This window comes from Sceloporus occidentalis, unplaced genomic scaffold (assembly GCF_023333645.1).
Source record: "Sceloporus occidentalis isolate IW3139 unplaced genomic scaffold, rSceOcc1.0.p SCAF_1, whole genome shotgun sequence".
Lineage (NCBI taxonomy): Eukaryota > Metazoa > Chordata > Lepidosauria > Squamata > Phrynosomatidae > Sceloporus > Sceloporus occidentalis.
The window spans coordinates 221,298,912-221,316,676 of NW_028316981.1; the positions used below are offsets into that span (position 1 = coordinate 221,298,912).

At 41.7% G+C, this 17,765-nt stretch overlaps 1 protein-coding gene across 3 annotated transcripts in view; it reads left to right on the top strand.

The window, feature by feature from the left end:
* CYP4F22 (cytochrome P450 family 4 subfamily F member 22) overlaps positions 1-17,765 on the top strand; it is a 57,029-nt gene that overhangs the window by 38,081 nt on the left and 1,183 nt on the right. For all 3 annotated transcript variants that reach the window (XM_089489078.1, XM_089489079.1, XM_089489076.1), the window contains 5 exons: positions 1,977-2,043; positions 2,451-2,580; positions 4,933-5,066; positions 6,714-6,778; positions 16,163-16,245. In XM_089489078.1, coding sequence (XP_089345204.1) covers positions 1,977-2,043; positions 2,451-2,580; positions 4,933-5,066; positions 6,714-6,778; positions 16,163-16,245 — 479 coding nt within the window. The remainder of the gene's footprint in view (positions 1-1,976; positions 2,044-2,450; positions 2,581-4,932; positions 5,067-6,713; positions 6,779-16,162; positions 16,246-17,765) is intronic.

A 17,765-nucleotide genomic window follows, 5' to 3' on the forward strand; every position in this document is an offset into this window, starting at 1 on the left:
ACAGAGGCAGCATGTGACTCTGTGCCATGGAAGCGGGGGACTTCTTGCTACTTATGCTGGGTTCCAGTAAAATTCTTAGATGGTCAGACAGCCAGTGATGTGTTCAAGTCTCTACCTTTAAGTTGAGTTTCAAGTCCTTTCAAGATACTTTCAAGCCAAGTCTCGAGTCTCAAGACTGGGAGCCAACTTTTAACAGGAAAAAAGGAGGTATGGTACATTTCCCAGAATGCAAAGTAAGCATGTTAGGGCTTGAGGTGGGACTTAAGGTCTGCTTGGCAGCCTGTCTGCACTCCACATCAAAGGAGCCTTCTAAAGCTTTTCAAAAGCTTTAGAAGAATCCTTCTGCCTCAAGCCCATTTACTAACACATTTGCTGTTCCCTTCTGAGAAGTGCATCCTGCACTTTAGAGGAGGGTCTTGCCTGCTAAACAAAGTGAATAGCACCAGCAAAACAGTCACTAAAAATATATAAGTCTCAAGTCAAGACTATTCAATATCATTTTTGTCAAGTCAAGTCACTGAAATGACTTAAGTCCAAGTCAATTATTTCTTCTTCTTCTTCTTCTTCTTCTTCTTCTTCTTCTTCTTCTTCTTCTTCTTCTTCTTCTTCTTTAAATAAAATTACCAGCTTGGTAGATGAAGGAACTGCTGTGGATATAGCATATCTTGATTTCAGTAAGGCCTTTGACAAGGTTCCCCATGACATTTTTGAAAACAAGCTTGTAAAATGTGGGATAGACAAGGTAACTGTTACATGGATTTGTAATTGGTTCACCACCTGAACCAAAGGGGGCTCAATAATGGCTTCTCTTCATCCTGGAGAGAAGTGAACAGTGGGGTCCCATAGGGCTCTGTCCTGGGTCCAGTGCTATTCAACATCTTTATCAATGGCTAATACCCCAGAAGGCAGGATCAGAATTCAAAATGTCCTGAATAAACTAGAAAGCTGGGCTAAAGCTAACAAAATGGACTACATGTGAAAGGAATCTAGGAGTCCAAGTAGACCATAAGTTGAACATGAGTCAACTTTGCGATGTGGCAGCTAAAAAGGGCAATGCAATTTTAGGCTACGTCAATAGAGGTATGGTGTCTAGGTCAAGGAAAGTAATAGTGCCTGCTCTGGTCAGGCCCCACCTGGAATATTGTGTCCAGTTCTGGGCACCACAATTCAAAAATGATGTTTAGAAACCGGAGTGTATCAAAAAGCGGTGACTAAAATGGTGAAGGGTTTGGAAACCATGATACCCTATGAGGAACAACTTAGGGAGCTGGGTATGTTTGCTTTAGAGAAGAGAAGGTTAAGAGGTGATATGATAGCCCTGTTTAAATATTTAAAGGAATGTCATATTGAGGACAGAGCAAGCTTCTTTTCTGCTGCTCCAAAGAACAGGACTTGGAACAATGAATGCCAGCTCCAGGAAAAGAGATTCCACCTTAACATTAGGAGGAACTTCCTGACAGTGAGGGCTGTTCGACAGTGGAAGAAACTCCCTCGGAGTCTAGTGGAGTCTCCTTCCTTAGAAGTCTTTAAACAGAGGCTGGATGGACATCTGTCGGGGATGCTTTGACTGAGATTTCCTTCATGGCAGGGGATTGGATGGCCCTTGTGGTCTCTTCCAACTCTATGATTCTGTGATGAAGCCTCTGGACTGGCTAGGAATAGGACAAATGATAAGGAAAAGCTATTCCAGCCCAACATTAGAAGAAACTTCCTGAGAGTAAAAGCTGTTTGCCAGTGGAACTCATTCCCTTGGGGTGCAATAGAGTCTCCTTCCTTGGAGATCTTTAAACAGAGGCTGGGGTGGCCATCTGTTGGGGGTTGCTTTGATTAAGATTTCCTGCATGGCAAAATGGGGTTGGACTGGATGGCCCTTGTGGTCTCTTCCAACTCTGTAATTCTATGATTCAATTGACTTGGATCTGCACCACTGCAGACAGCAGTATTGTCTCACCAAACACTTGGTTTTCGGCTCACAGGATGAAGAGGGACGTCATTTGTCTGATGGAGACATCGCAGCTGAGGCTGATACCTTCATGTTTGAGGGTGAGATGCCTGGCTTAGACCTGGGTCATTATCACACGACTGAAATTGGAAGTATAATCCAGTGTCATCCCGAATGCAATCATGCATATTCACATTATTGCATGAAAGGTTATCAGATGCATTCGCTGGCATTCCGAACGCACTCCGAATGCAATCATGCATCAATCCACACTTAAGTAAATTCGGTGAACTAGGGAATTCACAAATCCTATTCCCAGGCTACTTCACATTCAATGCTATGTTGTTTGGTGTGATATGCATGTCTGCTGTGGCCCTGGTAGGTCTGACAGTGGAGTGGCCTGGAATCTCATGGCTGCAGTTGGCAAGCAGTTGCTCTGTGTGCATGCATCTGCCATGTGGTATCCCTCTTTGTGTGTGTGCATGTCACTCTCATTCTCTCACTGTAGGCCATGACACTACGGCAAGTGGCTTGTCTTGGGTGCTGTACAATCTGGCTCGGCACCCCAAGTATCAAGACCAGTGCCGAGAGGAAATCCAGGCACTGTTGCATGATCGGGACGTCGAAGAAATTGAATGGTAATGGACTGGAGGTGGGATGGATGGATTAACATGGAATTTAAGCCAAATATTGTTTACTTAGGTTTGTTGTTGTAAACTGCCCTCAAATCTTCCTTGACTCATGGCTGTGGATAAGACGTCGCCAAGACTCTCTTGTCTTCTACTGTTCTGATTAAGTTTTCTAGACTCATCCCCTTTGACCTCTCTAAACTGAATCCAGCCATCTGGCATGTGGTCTTTCTCTGTTCTACTTTCAACCAGCATTTCCCAGCATTATTGTCTTTTCTAATGAATTGTGCCTTCTCGTGATGTGACCAAAGTATGGCAGTTTAAATTTGATCATCTTGGTAATGGAGAATTCAGGCTTTATCTGTTGAAGAACCCACTTGTTTGGTTTTTTGGCGGTCCATGGTATCCTCAGCACTCTTCTCCAGCACTACATCTCAAATGAGTTGATTTTTTTAATCCACTTTTTTCATTCTCTGGCTTTCACATCCAGTGATGGGAAATATCATGATTTGGACAATAGTGCTCAGTTAGAAGGGGATTAATCTTTCTTGCATGTGTAAACACAGAGACTCTCACACACACACATGTACTCAAAAATGTGAACTAAAGGGCTAAACAGACCAGCTAAACATCAGCATCAGGGTAGAGGGGAGGCACCGAATCAGGACCACGGTGTGCACTTGCTGCAGCTCCAGTCTGGTGAGGAAAGAGGTAGTATGTAGCCGCTCCAAAGGGCAATCTGTTTTGCCCTTAAGGTAGTAAGGGTAGACATCCTCACTGCGTTAGATTCTACAGCTTTGAAAAGTTACTTTTTTTAAAAAAAAATCTATATTAAAAATAGTAGGAAAGACAAAGAAAAACATTAAAAGAAAAATGTATATGCATGTGTATGTAGCAATATATACAAATATACATGTACTTGTTCTGGCACTGACTTACATTGTCTTTCTAAATCTTCTCAAGTCTCCACACATTCCTATCCTCACCTTACCCACATCTTTTCTTACTTTGACCTTCTATAGTCTTCCTCACACTTTCTTCCTTTTCCTTTCCAATCACACATATCTATTTTCCTTTTTTTAATGTTAATTATAATCGCTTACTCAGCTTTCTTGAAACTTGCATTTTTACTTGCTCAAACCATAATACAAATCTACTAGAACCATCAATTATAATTTCCTTTCTGTCAGTGTCTGTCAGTAAAAAGTTAATTTTTTGGACTACTACTCCCAGCTAGTATGGCTGATGCTAAGGATCTGAGGTGAGGACACTGATCCACTACTGGCATTATGAGAAGAATGTAAGTGAATACGCCCCCTGCCTAAAACCAAACAGAGAAATACAGCCGCCCCTCCATTTTTGTGGGGGAACCCTATTGGCTTGAATGGCAGTGCATTTTGTCCCCCTCAGTTTGTCGCCCATGAATGGAATCCAAGTCCACGAAAATGGAGAGTCGACTGTATTCAGAGATGTAGCCATTTCAGGCTGGAATATTCCTATGGGATCTTGTAGCATCTTTGAGACTAGCTGTGCGAAAGAAGTTCTAGCATAAGCTTTCATAAAGGTTGGCCATCCAGTCCAACCCCCTGCCATGCAGGAATACATAATCCAAGCATCCCTGACAGATGATCATCCAGCCTTTGTTGAAAAACCTTCAAAGAAGGAGACTCCACCACACTCCCACAGAGTGTGCTCCACAGTTGAACAGCTGTCAGGATGTTCTTGCTAATGTTGAGCTGGAATCTCTTTTTCTGTAGTTTGCATTCATTGTTCCATGTCCTAGTCTCCGGAGCAGCAGAAAACAAGCTTGCTCCATTCTCAATATAACACCCCTTCAGATATTTAAACAGGGCTATCATATCAGCTCTTAACCCTCTCCTCTCCAGGTTAAACATAGAACTTTATCACACAGGGGAAAAAAGATGGGAGCATAGCGCTATCTTCCCATCAATATCGCAGAATAACATGAAGGTTTTTACATGATGTCACCATTGTGATTATCCCATGAATAAAGCAGCAAAATCGTGCCGCTTTTTATTCACAGGATTTCCTCATGATCTGTATTTATATATGCCCCAATTTTGCAGCTTTATTCATGGGCTAATTGTGCAATAATGGTGACGTCACACGATGTCATGTGAAAATTTTCACGTTGTTGTATGATATTGATGGGAGCATAGTGCCAAGAAATCTTGGTTTCTCAGGAAGTAGACTTGTCTATGAAAGCTCATGCTATTATCGTTTTTCTTTCAGTTAGTCTCAAAGTTGCTACAAGATCCCTTTGCATGTGCATTGATGTTACTGTGCCGATCAGCCATGATGAATAATAAACCTGATACTTGGTCCCCTTTCTCTTCTCAGGGAAGACCTTTCACAGATGCCTTTCACCACAATGTGCATTAAGGAGAGCTTGCGCCTCCACCCTCCAGTCACAGTCATTTCTCGACGCTGCACTGAGGATGTGAAGCTGCCTGACGGACGAATTATCCCCAAAGGTATCTGTCCAGAGAGGGATATGGGTGCACCTTCTGCTGCTTGGTGTCCTCCTCTGCCTCGACTGCCAGGTGGACTCTTCTTTTCTCTTGATGGACCAGTAGTGAGTTAGAGGCTGAAGGTGCTGCTGTGGTTAACATGATTTTCCACCATTAGCATAGCATGGTGCAAACTGGTGATACTGGCTGAAAGTCAATTTAAGAAAGCCCTCAGTGTTGTGTAAGGTGGGTTGACTATGTGGCTTGCTCACACTTATATGGATACTTCATTTAATTGTTGTTGCTATGTGCCTTCAAGTCATTTCTGATTTATGATGACCCTGAGGTGCCTCTTGAGGTTTTCTTGGCAACATTTGTTCAAAGGGGGTTTGCCATTGCTTTCCCCTGAGGCTGAGAGCATGTGACTTGCCCAGGGATCACTCAGTGGGTTTACATGGCTGAGCTGGGGTTCGAATCCTGGTCTCTAGAGTCATAGTCCAAGATGCAACCCCCACTGGCTTAATTATTTCATATTAATAATAATAATAATAATAATAATAATAATAATAATAATAATTTTATTTATTTATTTATTTATATCCCGCCTCTTTCCTTTTGAGGATCAAGGCGGATAACAACAGAAATTAATACAATACAAAATAATCAAACAATGCAAACTCCCGAATCCCCCCAACCCTCATCCTCCCTCCCTGAATAAAATTACCACAATACAACTATATTTAAATACAGATCACAATAACAAATTAAAATCAATTAACACATAGTGACAGTGGTGAGATTTAATCGAGGATCAGACTTGTTCTAGTTTGGACAAAGGTCGGTCTGGGAAGGCCCACCAGAAAAAAATTATCGCCTTTTTGAAAGTCTCAAAGGAGGTTAGTTGGCGAATCTCTTCTGTCAGGTCATTCCAGATTTTTGGAGCAGCAACGGAGAAGGTCCTCTGGGAAGTCATCACCAGTCTGGTTTTCCTCAACTGCAGTAAGTTCTTCCCAGAGGACCTGAGTGTCTGGGAAGGATTATATGGGAGGAGGCGTTCCTTCAAGTAAGCTGGACCCAAGGCACATGAAATGACTGCTTGCTTTCCTTGTCGACAGGCTGTGACATAGACTTTCCTTGCAACTTAATTTTGTTGGTTAGCTTACTTGCTTGTCTGTTTATTATTATTAATTTCCCACCTTTTCTCCAACGAGCTCAAAAGGTAAAGGATACACGGCTTTCCCATCCCACCCCATTTTATCATCAAAACAATTTTGTGAGAAAGGCTGAGAAAGAGAGAGACTGGCTGGTATACCCTCAACCAGTAGGTTTAATGGATCACTGGGGGCTATCATCCCCAAGTGCCTGCAAGATATGAGCCAAAATCACATCCCTCTTCCCCACAAAGATGGGGCAGGGAGATCCCACAATCTCATTATTGTGAATGAGGAATTAAGGAGAAAATCATCCATACGAAGGATCCAAACTACACATTAATAGGAAACATTTAAAGGTTATACTTCTCAGTGTGATAAAACTTTCCAAGATATTAAAAAATGCAAGATGTGATGTCATTCTTTCAGTGTTTTCCTCTCCCTCCAACAGCTGTGTTTCATTCTTTTGTCTCCAGAAGGAGAATAGAAATGCTAAGTTTCATTATTGTTGCTTCCTCAGGGGTTATCTGCCTCATCGGTATTTATGCGACCCATCACAATCCTGCTGTCTGGCCAGAGCCTGAGGTATTCCTTTCCAGTCTTCAATACTGACAGTTTGTTCCTATCTCTACATTGAGGATTTGGAGGAGTAAATTCCTGAAAGAGTCCTGTAGTCTCTTCCCTTGTATGGAGGAGCACAGTGCTGACCCACAGGGTGATCAAGTTTATTTTATTTTCAAATTCACTTTCTGCTTTTGTGATCAGCGGAAAGCCCAAAATAGCCTACAAGAAGAAATCTTTGCTGTTGGTTTTGTTGTTCCCTCAAGTCACTTTTGACTTGTGGCGACCCTAAGGCAAACCTGTCATGGTTTTCTTGGCAAGATTTGTTCAGGAGAGGTTTGCCATTGCCTTCCCCTGAGAAAATGTGACTTGCCCAAGGTCACCCCATGGGTTTCATGGGAATTGAACCCTGGTCTCCAGAATTCTAGTCTCAACAACTCAAACTATTGTGCCATGTTGATTCACTAGAAGATGTCTACCTACATGAGTGAACATGAGTGAACAGTGTGATGCTGCAGCTAAAAAGGCCAATGCTATTTTAGGCTGCATCAATAGAAGTATAGTGTCTAGATCAAGAGAAGTAATAGTGCCACTGTATTCTGCTTTGGTCAGGCCCCACCTAGAATATTGTGTCCAGTTCTGGGCGCCACAATTCAGAAAGGACATTGAGAAACTGGAGCGCGTCCAAAGGAGGGCGACAAAAATGGTGAAGGGTCTGGAAACCATGCCCTATGAGGAACGACTTAGGGAGCTGGGGATGTTTAGCCTGGAGAAAAGAAGGTTAAGAGGTGATATGATAGCCCTGTTTAACTATTTGAAAGGATGTCATATTGAGGAGGGAGCAAGCTTGTTTTCTGCTGCTCCAGAGAACAGGACCCGGAACAATGGATGCAAGCTACAGGAAAAGAGATTCCACCTCAACATTAGGAGGAACTTCCTGACAGTAAGGGCTGTTCGACAATGGAATGCACTCCCTCGGAGGGTGATAGAGTCTCCTTCCTTGGAGGTCTTTAAACAGAGGCTGGATGGCCATCTGTCAGGGATGCTTTGATTTGGATTTCCTGCTTGGCAGAGGGTTGGACTGGATGGCCCTAGTGGTCTCTTCCAACTCTACGATTCTATGATTCTATGATTCTACATATATTATGAGTACAATACACACATATATATATGATATGTGGTTTGTGGTGTGTTATTTTAAATGCTGAAACTGCAGTAATATATGCAAAGGGATCTTGTAGCACCTTTGAGACTAAGTGAAAGAAAGGAGTTGGTAGCATGAGCTTTTGTTGTCTTCAGTCTATTTCCTCAGATGCATTTGTGTATGTGTATTATACTTATATATATGTAGAAGATTTCTATCTACATATATTACTACAGTATCAGCATTTTTTTAAAAAACACACACACCAGAAACATGTATCATAAAGCAGCAGCAACACAATCAGAGACTAAATCTTAAAATTTCTGGAAACGGGCTGAAAATATTTAGAATTGTTTTCCTGATATTCATTTTTTAAAATTATTTTTTGTTCAGGACCCTGTGCAATGCATTTTAGGAAGTATAGTGTAGATCAGATCAGTGGAGATCTGATTTATGGACTGACTTTAATGTTCACCATTTGTTGACTTCTTTGGGTCTGTATAATACACACACACATACACACACACAACTGAAGAGTCTTCTTCTTCCAATCATATACTGCTTACTTCTCCAGCATATATTCTTCCCCTCCCTAGAACCGTCACACCAGAGGGAGAGGTTCCTCAGATAAACAAAAGAAAAGGAAAAGGAATATTGAACCAAGGACCAAAATTGAAGAATAACAAATAACAACAACAAAAAACACTAAGTAGACTGCTGATATTGCTTGTACTCCTTACGCCTCTTCCAAATTCAAATACTCATGAGTAGCTTTTGTTGCATGCTTGAACTGCTTATATCATTTGATGTGTGAACTGCTTACATTATCTGTCATTTAGCCTACCTCTGCACTGCAGAAATAATCCAAATTGGCACCACTTTAATTGCCATGACTCAATGCTATGGGATTCTGGAACTTGTAGTTTTGTGAGACATTTAACCCTCTGTGTCGGAGAGCTTTGGTACCACAACAAACTACAAGCCTCACAATTCCATAGCATTGAGCCAGAGCAGTTAAAGCAGTGTTAACATGGATTATTTCTGCAGTGCAGACACAGCCTTAGTAAATCTTTTATTATTATTTTTTTGGCTTATATATTATATTTCATCTCCCAGTCCCTCAGTGTTCCCAAAGCAATGCACAACGGGTGAAATGTTTCAAACAAGACAGAGATAAAAGCAAATTATAATGATAGAATAATGGAATCATGGAATAACGATTAGAGTCCTTAAACTTCATTTTAAAACAAACAGTGGTTTCAAACACCAAGGAATCTACAGAAGAATACCACTTTCAATACCTTCCAGAAGCTCAAAACAGATGGAGGTAGCCTAACTTCAGGAAATTCCACAGTTAAGGTGCTACTACAAAGGAACCCCTGACAAATATGTGCATAAACCTAGCCTCACATGGTGTTGGGACATGCAAGAGGACCTCCTAAATTAATAGTAATTTAGTGTACCTATGTTCCTTTGTTCTTTTAAAATTCATCCTTGGTTCCAATACATGTTCATATATTTTTTTTTTAATTTGGGATTTATTTATAGTGGGTCCTTGGTATCCACTAGGATTTGGTTCCACGATCCCTCATGGATAACAAAATCTGTGGATGCTCAAGTCCCATTAAATGCAGTTGCATAGTACTAAGGTGTTCCTTATATAAGATGGCAAAATCAAGCTTTGTTTTTTTGCAATTTATACTTTTTAAAAATATTTTTCAAGCTGTGGATGCTTGAACCCAAGGATAAAAAGGACTGACTGTATTTTTCCTTCCATTGATTTTTGGGCCTTAGCTTGAAATGGTTCTAGTCATTTTGCCCACCTTAGACAGGGTGACCAGACATCCTCATTTCCAAGACATATCCTAGATTTCTATCCTGGAAGAATTCCAAAATACCAATTAGAGTCCTTAAACTTCATTTAAACTTCATTTCTGAGCATGACTAAGAAGCATGAATTTATATTTATATTAGCATTTTTGGCTTTTATTTGGTAATTTGCTTCATTTTTCTTGGATCATAGAATCATGGAGTTAGAAGAGACTGCAAGGGGCAGCCAGTCCAACATGAAAAGGAGCCATTGTTCTTGCAAACAAGCTTGTAAAATGTGGGCTAGACAAAGTAGCTGTTACATGGATTTGTAACTGGTTGACCGGCCGAACCCAAAGGGTGCTCAACAATGGCACCTTTTCATCCTGGAGAGAAGTGACCAGTGGGATCCCACAGGGCTCTGTCCTGGGGCCAGTGTTATTCAACATATTTATCAATGACCTGGATGACAATTGGGAGCATACTTATCAAATTTGCAGATGACACCAAATTAGGAGGAATAGTTAATACCCCAGAGGACAGGATCAAAATTCAAAATGACCTGAATAAACTGCAAAGCTGGGCCAAAGCTAACAAAATGAAATTCAACACGGAGAAATGTAAGGTATTGCACTTAGGGCAGAAAAATAAAATGCACAGATATAGGATGGGGGACACCTGGCTGAATGAAACTACATGTGAAAGGGATCTAGGAGTCCAAGTAGACCACAAGTTGAACATGAGTGAACAGTGTGATGTGGCAGCTAAAAAGGTCAATGCAATTTTAGGGTGCATTAATAAAATTATACTGTCTAGATCAAGAGAAGTAATAGTGCCACTGTATTCTGCTTTGGTCAAGCCCCACCTAGAATATTGTGTCCAGTTCTGGGTGCCACAATTAAAAAAGGGCATTGAGAAACTGGAGCGTGTGCAAAGGAGGGCGACTAAAATGGTGAAGGGTCTGGAAACCATGCCCTATGGGAAACGACTTAGGGAGCTGGGGATGTTTAGCCTGGAGAAGAGAAGGTTGATATGATAGCCCTGTTTAAATATTTGAAGGGGTATCACATTGAGGAGGGAACAAGCTTGTTTTCTGCTGCTCCAGAGAAGTGGACCAGGAACAGTGGGTGCAAGCTGCAGGAAAAGAGATTCCACCTCAACATTAGGAGGAACTTCCTGACAGTAAGGGCTGTTCGACAGTGGAACAAACTCCCTCAGAGTCTAGTGGAGTCTCCTTCTTTGGAGGTCTTTAAGCAGAGGCTGGATGGCCATTTGTCGGGGATGCTTTGATTTGGATTTCCTGCACGGCAGGGGGTTGGACTGGATGGCCCTTGTGGTCTCTTCCAACTCTACGATTCTATGATTATTGATCACCCTTTGGCTTCGGCCAGTCAATCAATTACAAATCCATGTAACAGTTGCCTTCTCTAGCCCACATTCTAAAAGCTTGTTTGCAATAATATCATGGGGAACTTTGTCAAAGGCCTTACTGAAATCAAGATATATTATATCCACAGCATTCCTTCATCTAACAAGCTGGTAATTTTATCAAAAAAAGAGATCAGGTTTGTCTGGCATGACTTCTTTCTCTGAAACCCATGCTGACTTTTTGTGATTATGGCATTGCTTTCTAGATGTTCACAGACCCTCTGTTTAATGATCTGCTCTAGAATCTTTCCTGGTATTGATGTCAGACTAACTGGACGATAATTGTTGGGATACTCCTTTCCCCCCTTTTTGAAGATAGGAACAACATTTGCCCTCCTCCAGTCTGCTGGGACTTCTCCTGTTCTCCAGGAGTTCTCTAAGATTATTGCCAATAGTTCCGATATTATATTTGCCAGTTCTTTTAATACCCTTGGATGTAATTCATCTGGTCCTGGAGACTTATATTTGTTTAGGTTAAACAGGGATTCCTGTTTACTTATTCTGTGCTGAAATTCCCATTTTCTGTCCTCTGCTCCATTATCGTCAGGTTGAGCACCCTTTGACCTTTTCTGAGAAGAATGAAGCAAAAAAGGTGTTGAGTAATTCTGCCTTTTCTCTGTCCCCTGTTAACATTTTGCCATCTTCTGCACGCAGTGGCCCTACTGTTTCCTTCTTCTTCCTTTTGCTGTGGACATATCCAAAACAGCCCTTTTTTTTATTCTTAACATCTCTAGCAAGCCTGAGTTCATTCTGCACTTTAGCTTTTCTGACTTTACCCCTACATGTGCTTGCTATTTGTTTGAATTCCTCTTTGGTGATTTCCCCATTTTTCCATTTCTTATACATGTCTCATTTAAAATTCAGCTCAGTTGAAAGTTCTTTAGTCATCCATCCTGGCTTCTTGAGACACCTCGCGTTTTTCTTCCTCATTGGAACTGTTTGAAATTATGCCTTCAGTATCTCCCTTTTAAGAAACTCCCATCCATCTTGAACTCCCTTCTCTTTTAGTATTCCTGACCATGAGATCACCCCCAGTGTTTATTTAAGTTTACTAAAATCGGCTTTCCTAAAAATCTAGAATGCGTGTCTGACTATGCCTGGCTTCTCCTTTCCATTGTATAACAAACTCCAGGAGTGCATGATCACTCCCACCTAAGGATCCTACCACTTGCACTCCATTAAATAAGTCATCCCTGTTGGTTAAGATCAGATCCAAAATAGCTGATCCCCTTGTTGCCTTTTCCACCTTTTGGACAATGAAATTGTCTCTAAGGCAAGTAAGGAATTTGCTAGACCTTGAGGATTTGGCTGAGTTTGACTTCCAGCAAATATCAGGATAGTTGAAGTCACCCATCACTACTACATCTCTCTTTTCTGAATGTGTAGTCATCTGTTCTAGAAAGGCATCATCCAATTCCTCCTTCTGACTGGGGGGGTCTGTAGTACACTCCCACTATAACATCCCTGTTGTTTCCCTCTCCTTTAATTTTTTTTCCAGATGCTCTCCACCTGGCTTCCAGTATTGATGTCCTGGATCTCTTCACTGGTGTAAATGTCCCTGACTAATCCCTGGCTATTCCTCCTCCTTTCCTGTTTGGCCTATTTCTCTTTAAAAGGTTATACCCGTCTATTTCTACATTCCAGTCGTGAGAATCATCCCACCAGGTTTCAGTGAGGCTTGTTATATCATATTTGCTTTGCTGTGCTAGGAGTTGAAGTTCATCTTGCTTATTCCCCATGCTCTGTGCATCAGTGTAGAGACATCTAAGACCATGTGCTCTCTTTATTTGTTACCTGTGCAAGTTCTTTTGCCTCCCACTTTTGGGTCCTTGCACGGTTTGCCTTGTTCCCTCTGTATCAGTTTGACTATTTTCTCCAGCCCTTTTGCCTTCCAGAATACTGTCTCCCTCCACTACATATCTCACTTTAAAGCCCTCCTTATCAAATTCTTAAGACTATTGGCAAAAACGTTTTTGCCAACTGGCGTGAGATGCAACCCATCCCTTGCCAGAAGTCCCTCCTCATGGAACCACAGCCCATGGTCCAATAATCCAAACCGTTCTTGACGGCACCATCTATATCCTGGACCATGCCCTTCGACTGGGAGAAGAGATGAGATGACAACCTGTGCATCCATCTCTTTCAACTTCCTACCCAAAGCCTCATAATCCCTTATGATATTCTGAAGGCTGTGCTTTGCAATATCATTGGTTCCCACATGAACCAAAAGAAAGGGGTAATGGTCAGTAGGCTTGACCAGTCTTGTCAGCCTCTCTGTCACATCATGGATCTTTTACCTAGGAAGGCAGCACACCTCCCAAAACATCTTGTCAGGCCCACAAACCACTGGTTCAGTGCCTCTTAGCAAGGAGTCCCCCACAACCACCATACACCTCCTCTGAGGCTTAGCAGCGGCTGTTCCATTTGGTGGAGCTATCAGGTTCCCCTGAAGTCTGTCCCTGCTGCTGTTCCTCATCATCCTTGATAGTAGAGAGAGATTCAAATTGATTCTGCAGCTGCAAGCTCACAGAACATTCCCTGGTTTCCCTACTTCTGTGTGTGTCCTTCCTCCAACTATCTACTTCTGTTGTGTGTGAAGTGACCTCCTCCTCTCCAGCAACTTCTTCTGTGTGTTTCCCATCCAGGACCATCTGATCTGTTCTGGTCAGGAAAACCTCTTGCTTCCTAAGATGCTGAAGTGTAGATACCTGGGCCTCCAGCTGCTGTACTTTCTCTTCTAAGAGGGTTACCAACTTGCACTTAGTGCGGGTGAAGTTCTCCATATCCCTAGGCAAGAAGACAAACATCCCACAAGTGTTGCAGATGACTGCAGCAAGGCCTTCAGTGTCCATACTGAGAAGTCTTAAGGAGGCACTGAAACAAGACTGTGGGCTTCCTCTGCTAAACTTGGCCTTTGTCCCCAAGCTCTGTCACTGAGTTCAAGTCACTGGGCTTATAGTTATGTAGAGCTCCTGGCTACTAGCTCCTTCCAGAGGATGGCCTACAATTGTATGGTGCTTTGTCCTCCTTTACAGTTATAATATCCGGCCATCCTAGAAAACCCATATACATTTGTCCCTCCTTGTTTGTAGACTTGGAGTCCATGATCTCACTCATTCATGGACAACAAGTGGGGAGGGACAAAGTGGCATACATGCAGTTCCACACACAGGAGCATGCACCCATTTTAACCAACAGACTTTAAATATTTGTGGTTTTCCACTTTGCAGGGGGTGGTCTGGAATGGATCCCATGCAAATTGGGAGTGACGACTGTAGTTGGAGGAAGGTTAATTATACTCTTTCCAGGGATTTAGGAAGAGGACTCAAATTCTTTTCTGACCAACTTTGTATCAACTCCAATACAAGAATGAAGAAATTATGTCTGACTTGCTAATAACATTGAGATTTATTTGAATGATCTGTCAATCCCAAAATCTGTGAAATGTCAAGCCAAACACCGGGCACCACAAGTCACGAGTAAGGCTGTATCCGTACTACAGAAATAATCCAGTTTGGCGCCACTTTAACTGTCATGGCTCCATGCTATAGAATTCTGGGAACTATCCTTTGTTCTGGTATTGGCTGACCATATTTCCTTGAGACCAAAACTGGACATTGGGATGGCAAAAACATGACGGGATTATGTCATATTCTGTACTCGTGAAAAAATAAGAGGATAACAAAAGTTTTATTAAATGAACCTATTGAGCTAACAATTAGTCTTCATTGACAGAACTCATACAGGTATTTAAGTAAACATAGAAGGGGACTATATTTCACCAAAATCACCCCATGAATATTTTTCCCATGAAGTAATCTTACACAGCAAATTTCCGTCATTCATCACCTTATCACAAAATTTCTCACACTCCATGACACAATTTTATGTTTTTGTTTTTTTGTTTTGTTTTGTTTTGGGTTTTGTTTTGTTTTTCCTGTTTGCTGACAGTCACAATTTCAAACAGGGAACTTCAAACCATTTTTGCAACGTAACAGGTCATTTTTCTTGAAAACGGGATAAAATTGGCATTTATATTATAAAAAATGGGATGATCTGGAAATATGAAAAAAAGATACTGTCCCATTTAAAATGGCACGTATGGTCAGTCTATTGTGCAAAGCTCCGGTGCCACAAAGAAACTACACTGCCCAGAATGCCATAGCATGGAGCCACGGCAGTTAAAGGGGTACCAAACCAGAATATTTCTACAGTGCAGATGCAGCTGCCAAGCACCTGGATATTCATAATGTATGCCTGAGAGGCTGTGCTGGACTCAGTAGATCACCAACACCAGAACTTTTCTAGAGACTAGTACCATCACAAGGACACATACACCTGCAAGATATTTGTGACCATTTGCATTTACAACTAGAATGGTAGAAGAACTCTCTCTGCTGCTGGAACCAGGATGACCAGACATCCTCCTTTTCCAGTATAAGTCCTACATTTTAATCTTCTGTCCAGGAGGAATTTCAAAATGCCCTCCATTTTGAGCATCTCTAAGAAGCTTGAACTGATATTTATATTTATTGTATTTTATTTGGTAATGTGCTCCATTTTTCTTCAATGTCCCCCATTTTGTTGTGCCTTGTGGTTAGAACATCTGGTCACCCTGGGCAGGACCCACATTTCTTTCTGAAGCTATGAGGCTGTTTTCTATAGCTTGGCTGTTCTTTCCAGCAACCATTGCCTAATAAGTGCTCTTCCTGTGTGAATCATAATAGCAAGATCTCTTAGACCTAGCTTATGCTTGCATTTAACAAATGAATCACTTGGTGTTGTAGTAATTTCCCACACACACACACACACTTTCCGTAATGTTTAGCCATTTCATTTTCTCTCTTGTCTGCTGTTTGAGTTGTTCCAGCTCTTTGGAAGTCTGTGAACTGGCTGTCCTAGAAAAACCTTTGAAAGTGTTCAGCAATAGCTGGCCTTGACTTCCCCTTCTCTGGGATCTTGCCTCGCTCCCTGCTTCTTCTCTGCCTCATGCAACCCATGCTTAAAATCTGTTCTTATTCTCACAGGTCTATAACCCATACCGCTTTGATCCAACAACCATGAGGCATCAGTCCCCGTTGGCTTTTATGCCCTTTTCAGCAGGACCCAGGTGAGCAGGAATTCATAGCTTCCCAAACACTCAGGCATTATTCAGATGGTGAAAATAATCCACAAAGAATCTGGGTTGAATCTTTGTTGTTCACATTCATTTCAAACGCACCCAATTTTTTTTTTCTTCTGTCGGGGCTTCCAAAAGACCCCCTAACACGGGATAGTTGATCTCAAGTTTTTTTCCAAGTTTTTCTAAAAGAGTCACACTTGGCAGTGTGGATAACAGAGGCAAGTAGACCTGGGATAAACTGGGATAAAATTCTGCATACCTCGAATGTGCTTCGAATACATCTGCATCTTCAACTCCATCTTTATTCGAGCGCTGACACATATGAGCAACCAAATTCACAAAGATGTGCATAGATGCTGTTCTGTAGTGTGAATAACAAACCTGAAATGCATAAGTGAGATTATTCATAGTCACACTGAAAAAAACAACAACAATATGTGAACAACCCCTAAATTTTGAGGGGGCTGCCCAAAAATCCACTTTACCCATGATGATCGATCTTGGATTTTTCCTGTGTTTTCCCAAAAGATTTACATTCTCAGCTGTGTCAATAACTGATGCAAACAGACCTAGGATAAACTGGGATAAAACTCTGCATGCCTTGAACGTATACATCCACATCGTTAACTCCATCTTTATTCGAGTGCTTGCACATATGAGCAACCGAACTCACAGAAATGTGCAAAGATGTGGTTCCATAGTGTGAACAACAAACCCAGAATACGTGAGTGAGATTATTCACATAGTCACACTGAAAAACAACATCATCTTAATGACATCTCAGTCCTTGGAGTCAGGCTTCTCAGTCAGTGGTGGGTGGTGGCATCCATTTCAGCAAGACAGTGAATACCCTTGTCCCCAGGTTAATAGAGCTATCCAAGGCACATAAGTTATTTCAAGGATAGGGCTCAATGCCTTTAAAGTTCAGACTGAAATGCAGACTCCATCTGCACTGCAGAAATAATGTGGTTTGACACTGTTTTAACTGCCATGGCTCAATACTGTGGAATTCTGGGATTTGTAGTTTTGTGAGATATTTAGCCTTCTCAGTCACAGAGCTCTGGTGCCACAGCAAACTACAAATCCCAGAATTCCATAGGATGCTGTCATGGCAGTTAAAGTGGTGTCAAACTGCATGATTTCTGCAGTGCAAATGCAGCCTTAGTGCCACCATAACAAGAAGATACACAATAATAGGGTTCAATGCCTTAGATAGCTTTAAAGTTCAGACTGAAACTGAGGCTCTATCCGCATGCCATGGTTCAATTCTGGGGATTTGTAGTTTTGTGAGGCATTTAGCCTTTTCTGTCAGAGAGCTCTGGTGCCACAGCAAACTACAAATCCCAGGATTCCATAAAATGGAGTGATACCAATTAAAATGGTATCAAACTGGATTATTTCTACAGTGCAGCTACTCTCCACAACACAAATTCATCAGTCAAGGAAATCATTCTAGAACATGGGTGAGAGCCCTTTCCTTGCCATGATCAAGTGAAATTGACAGTGTT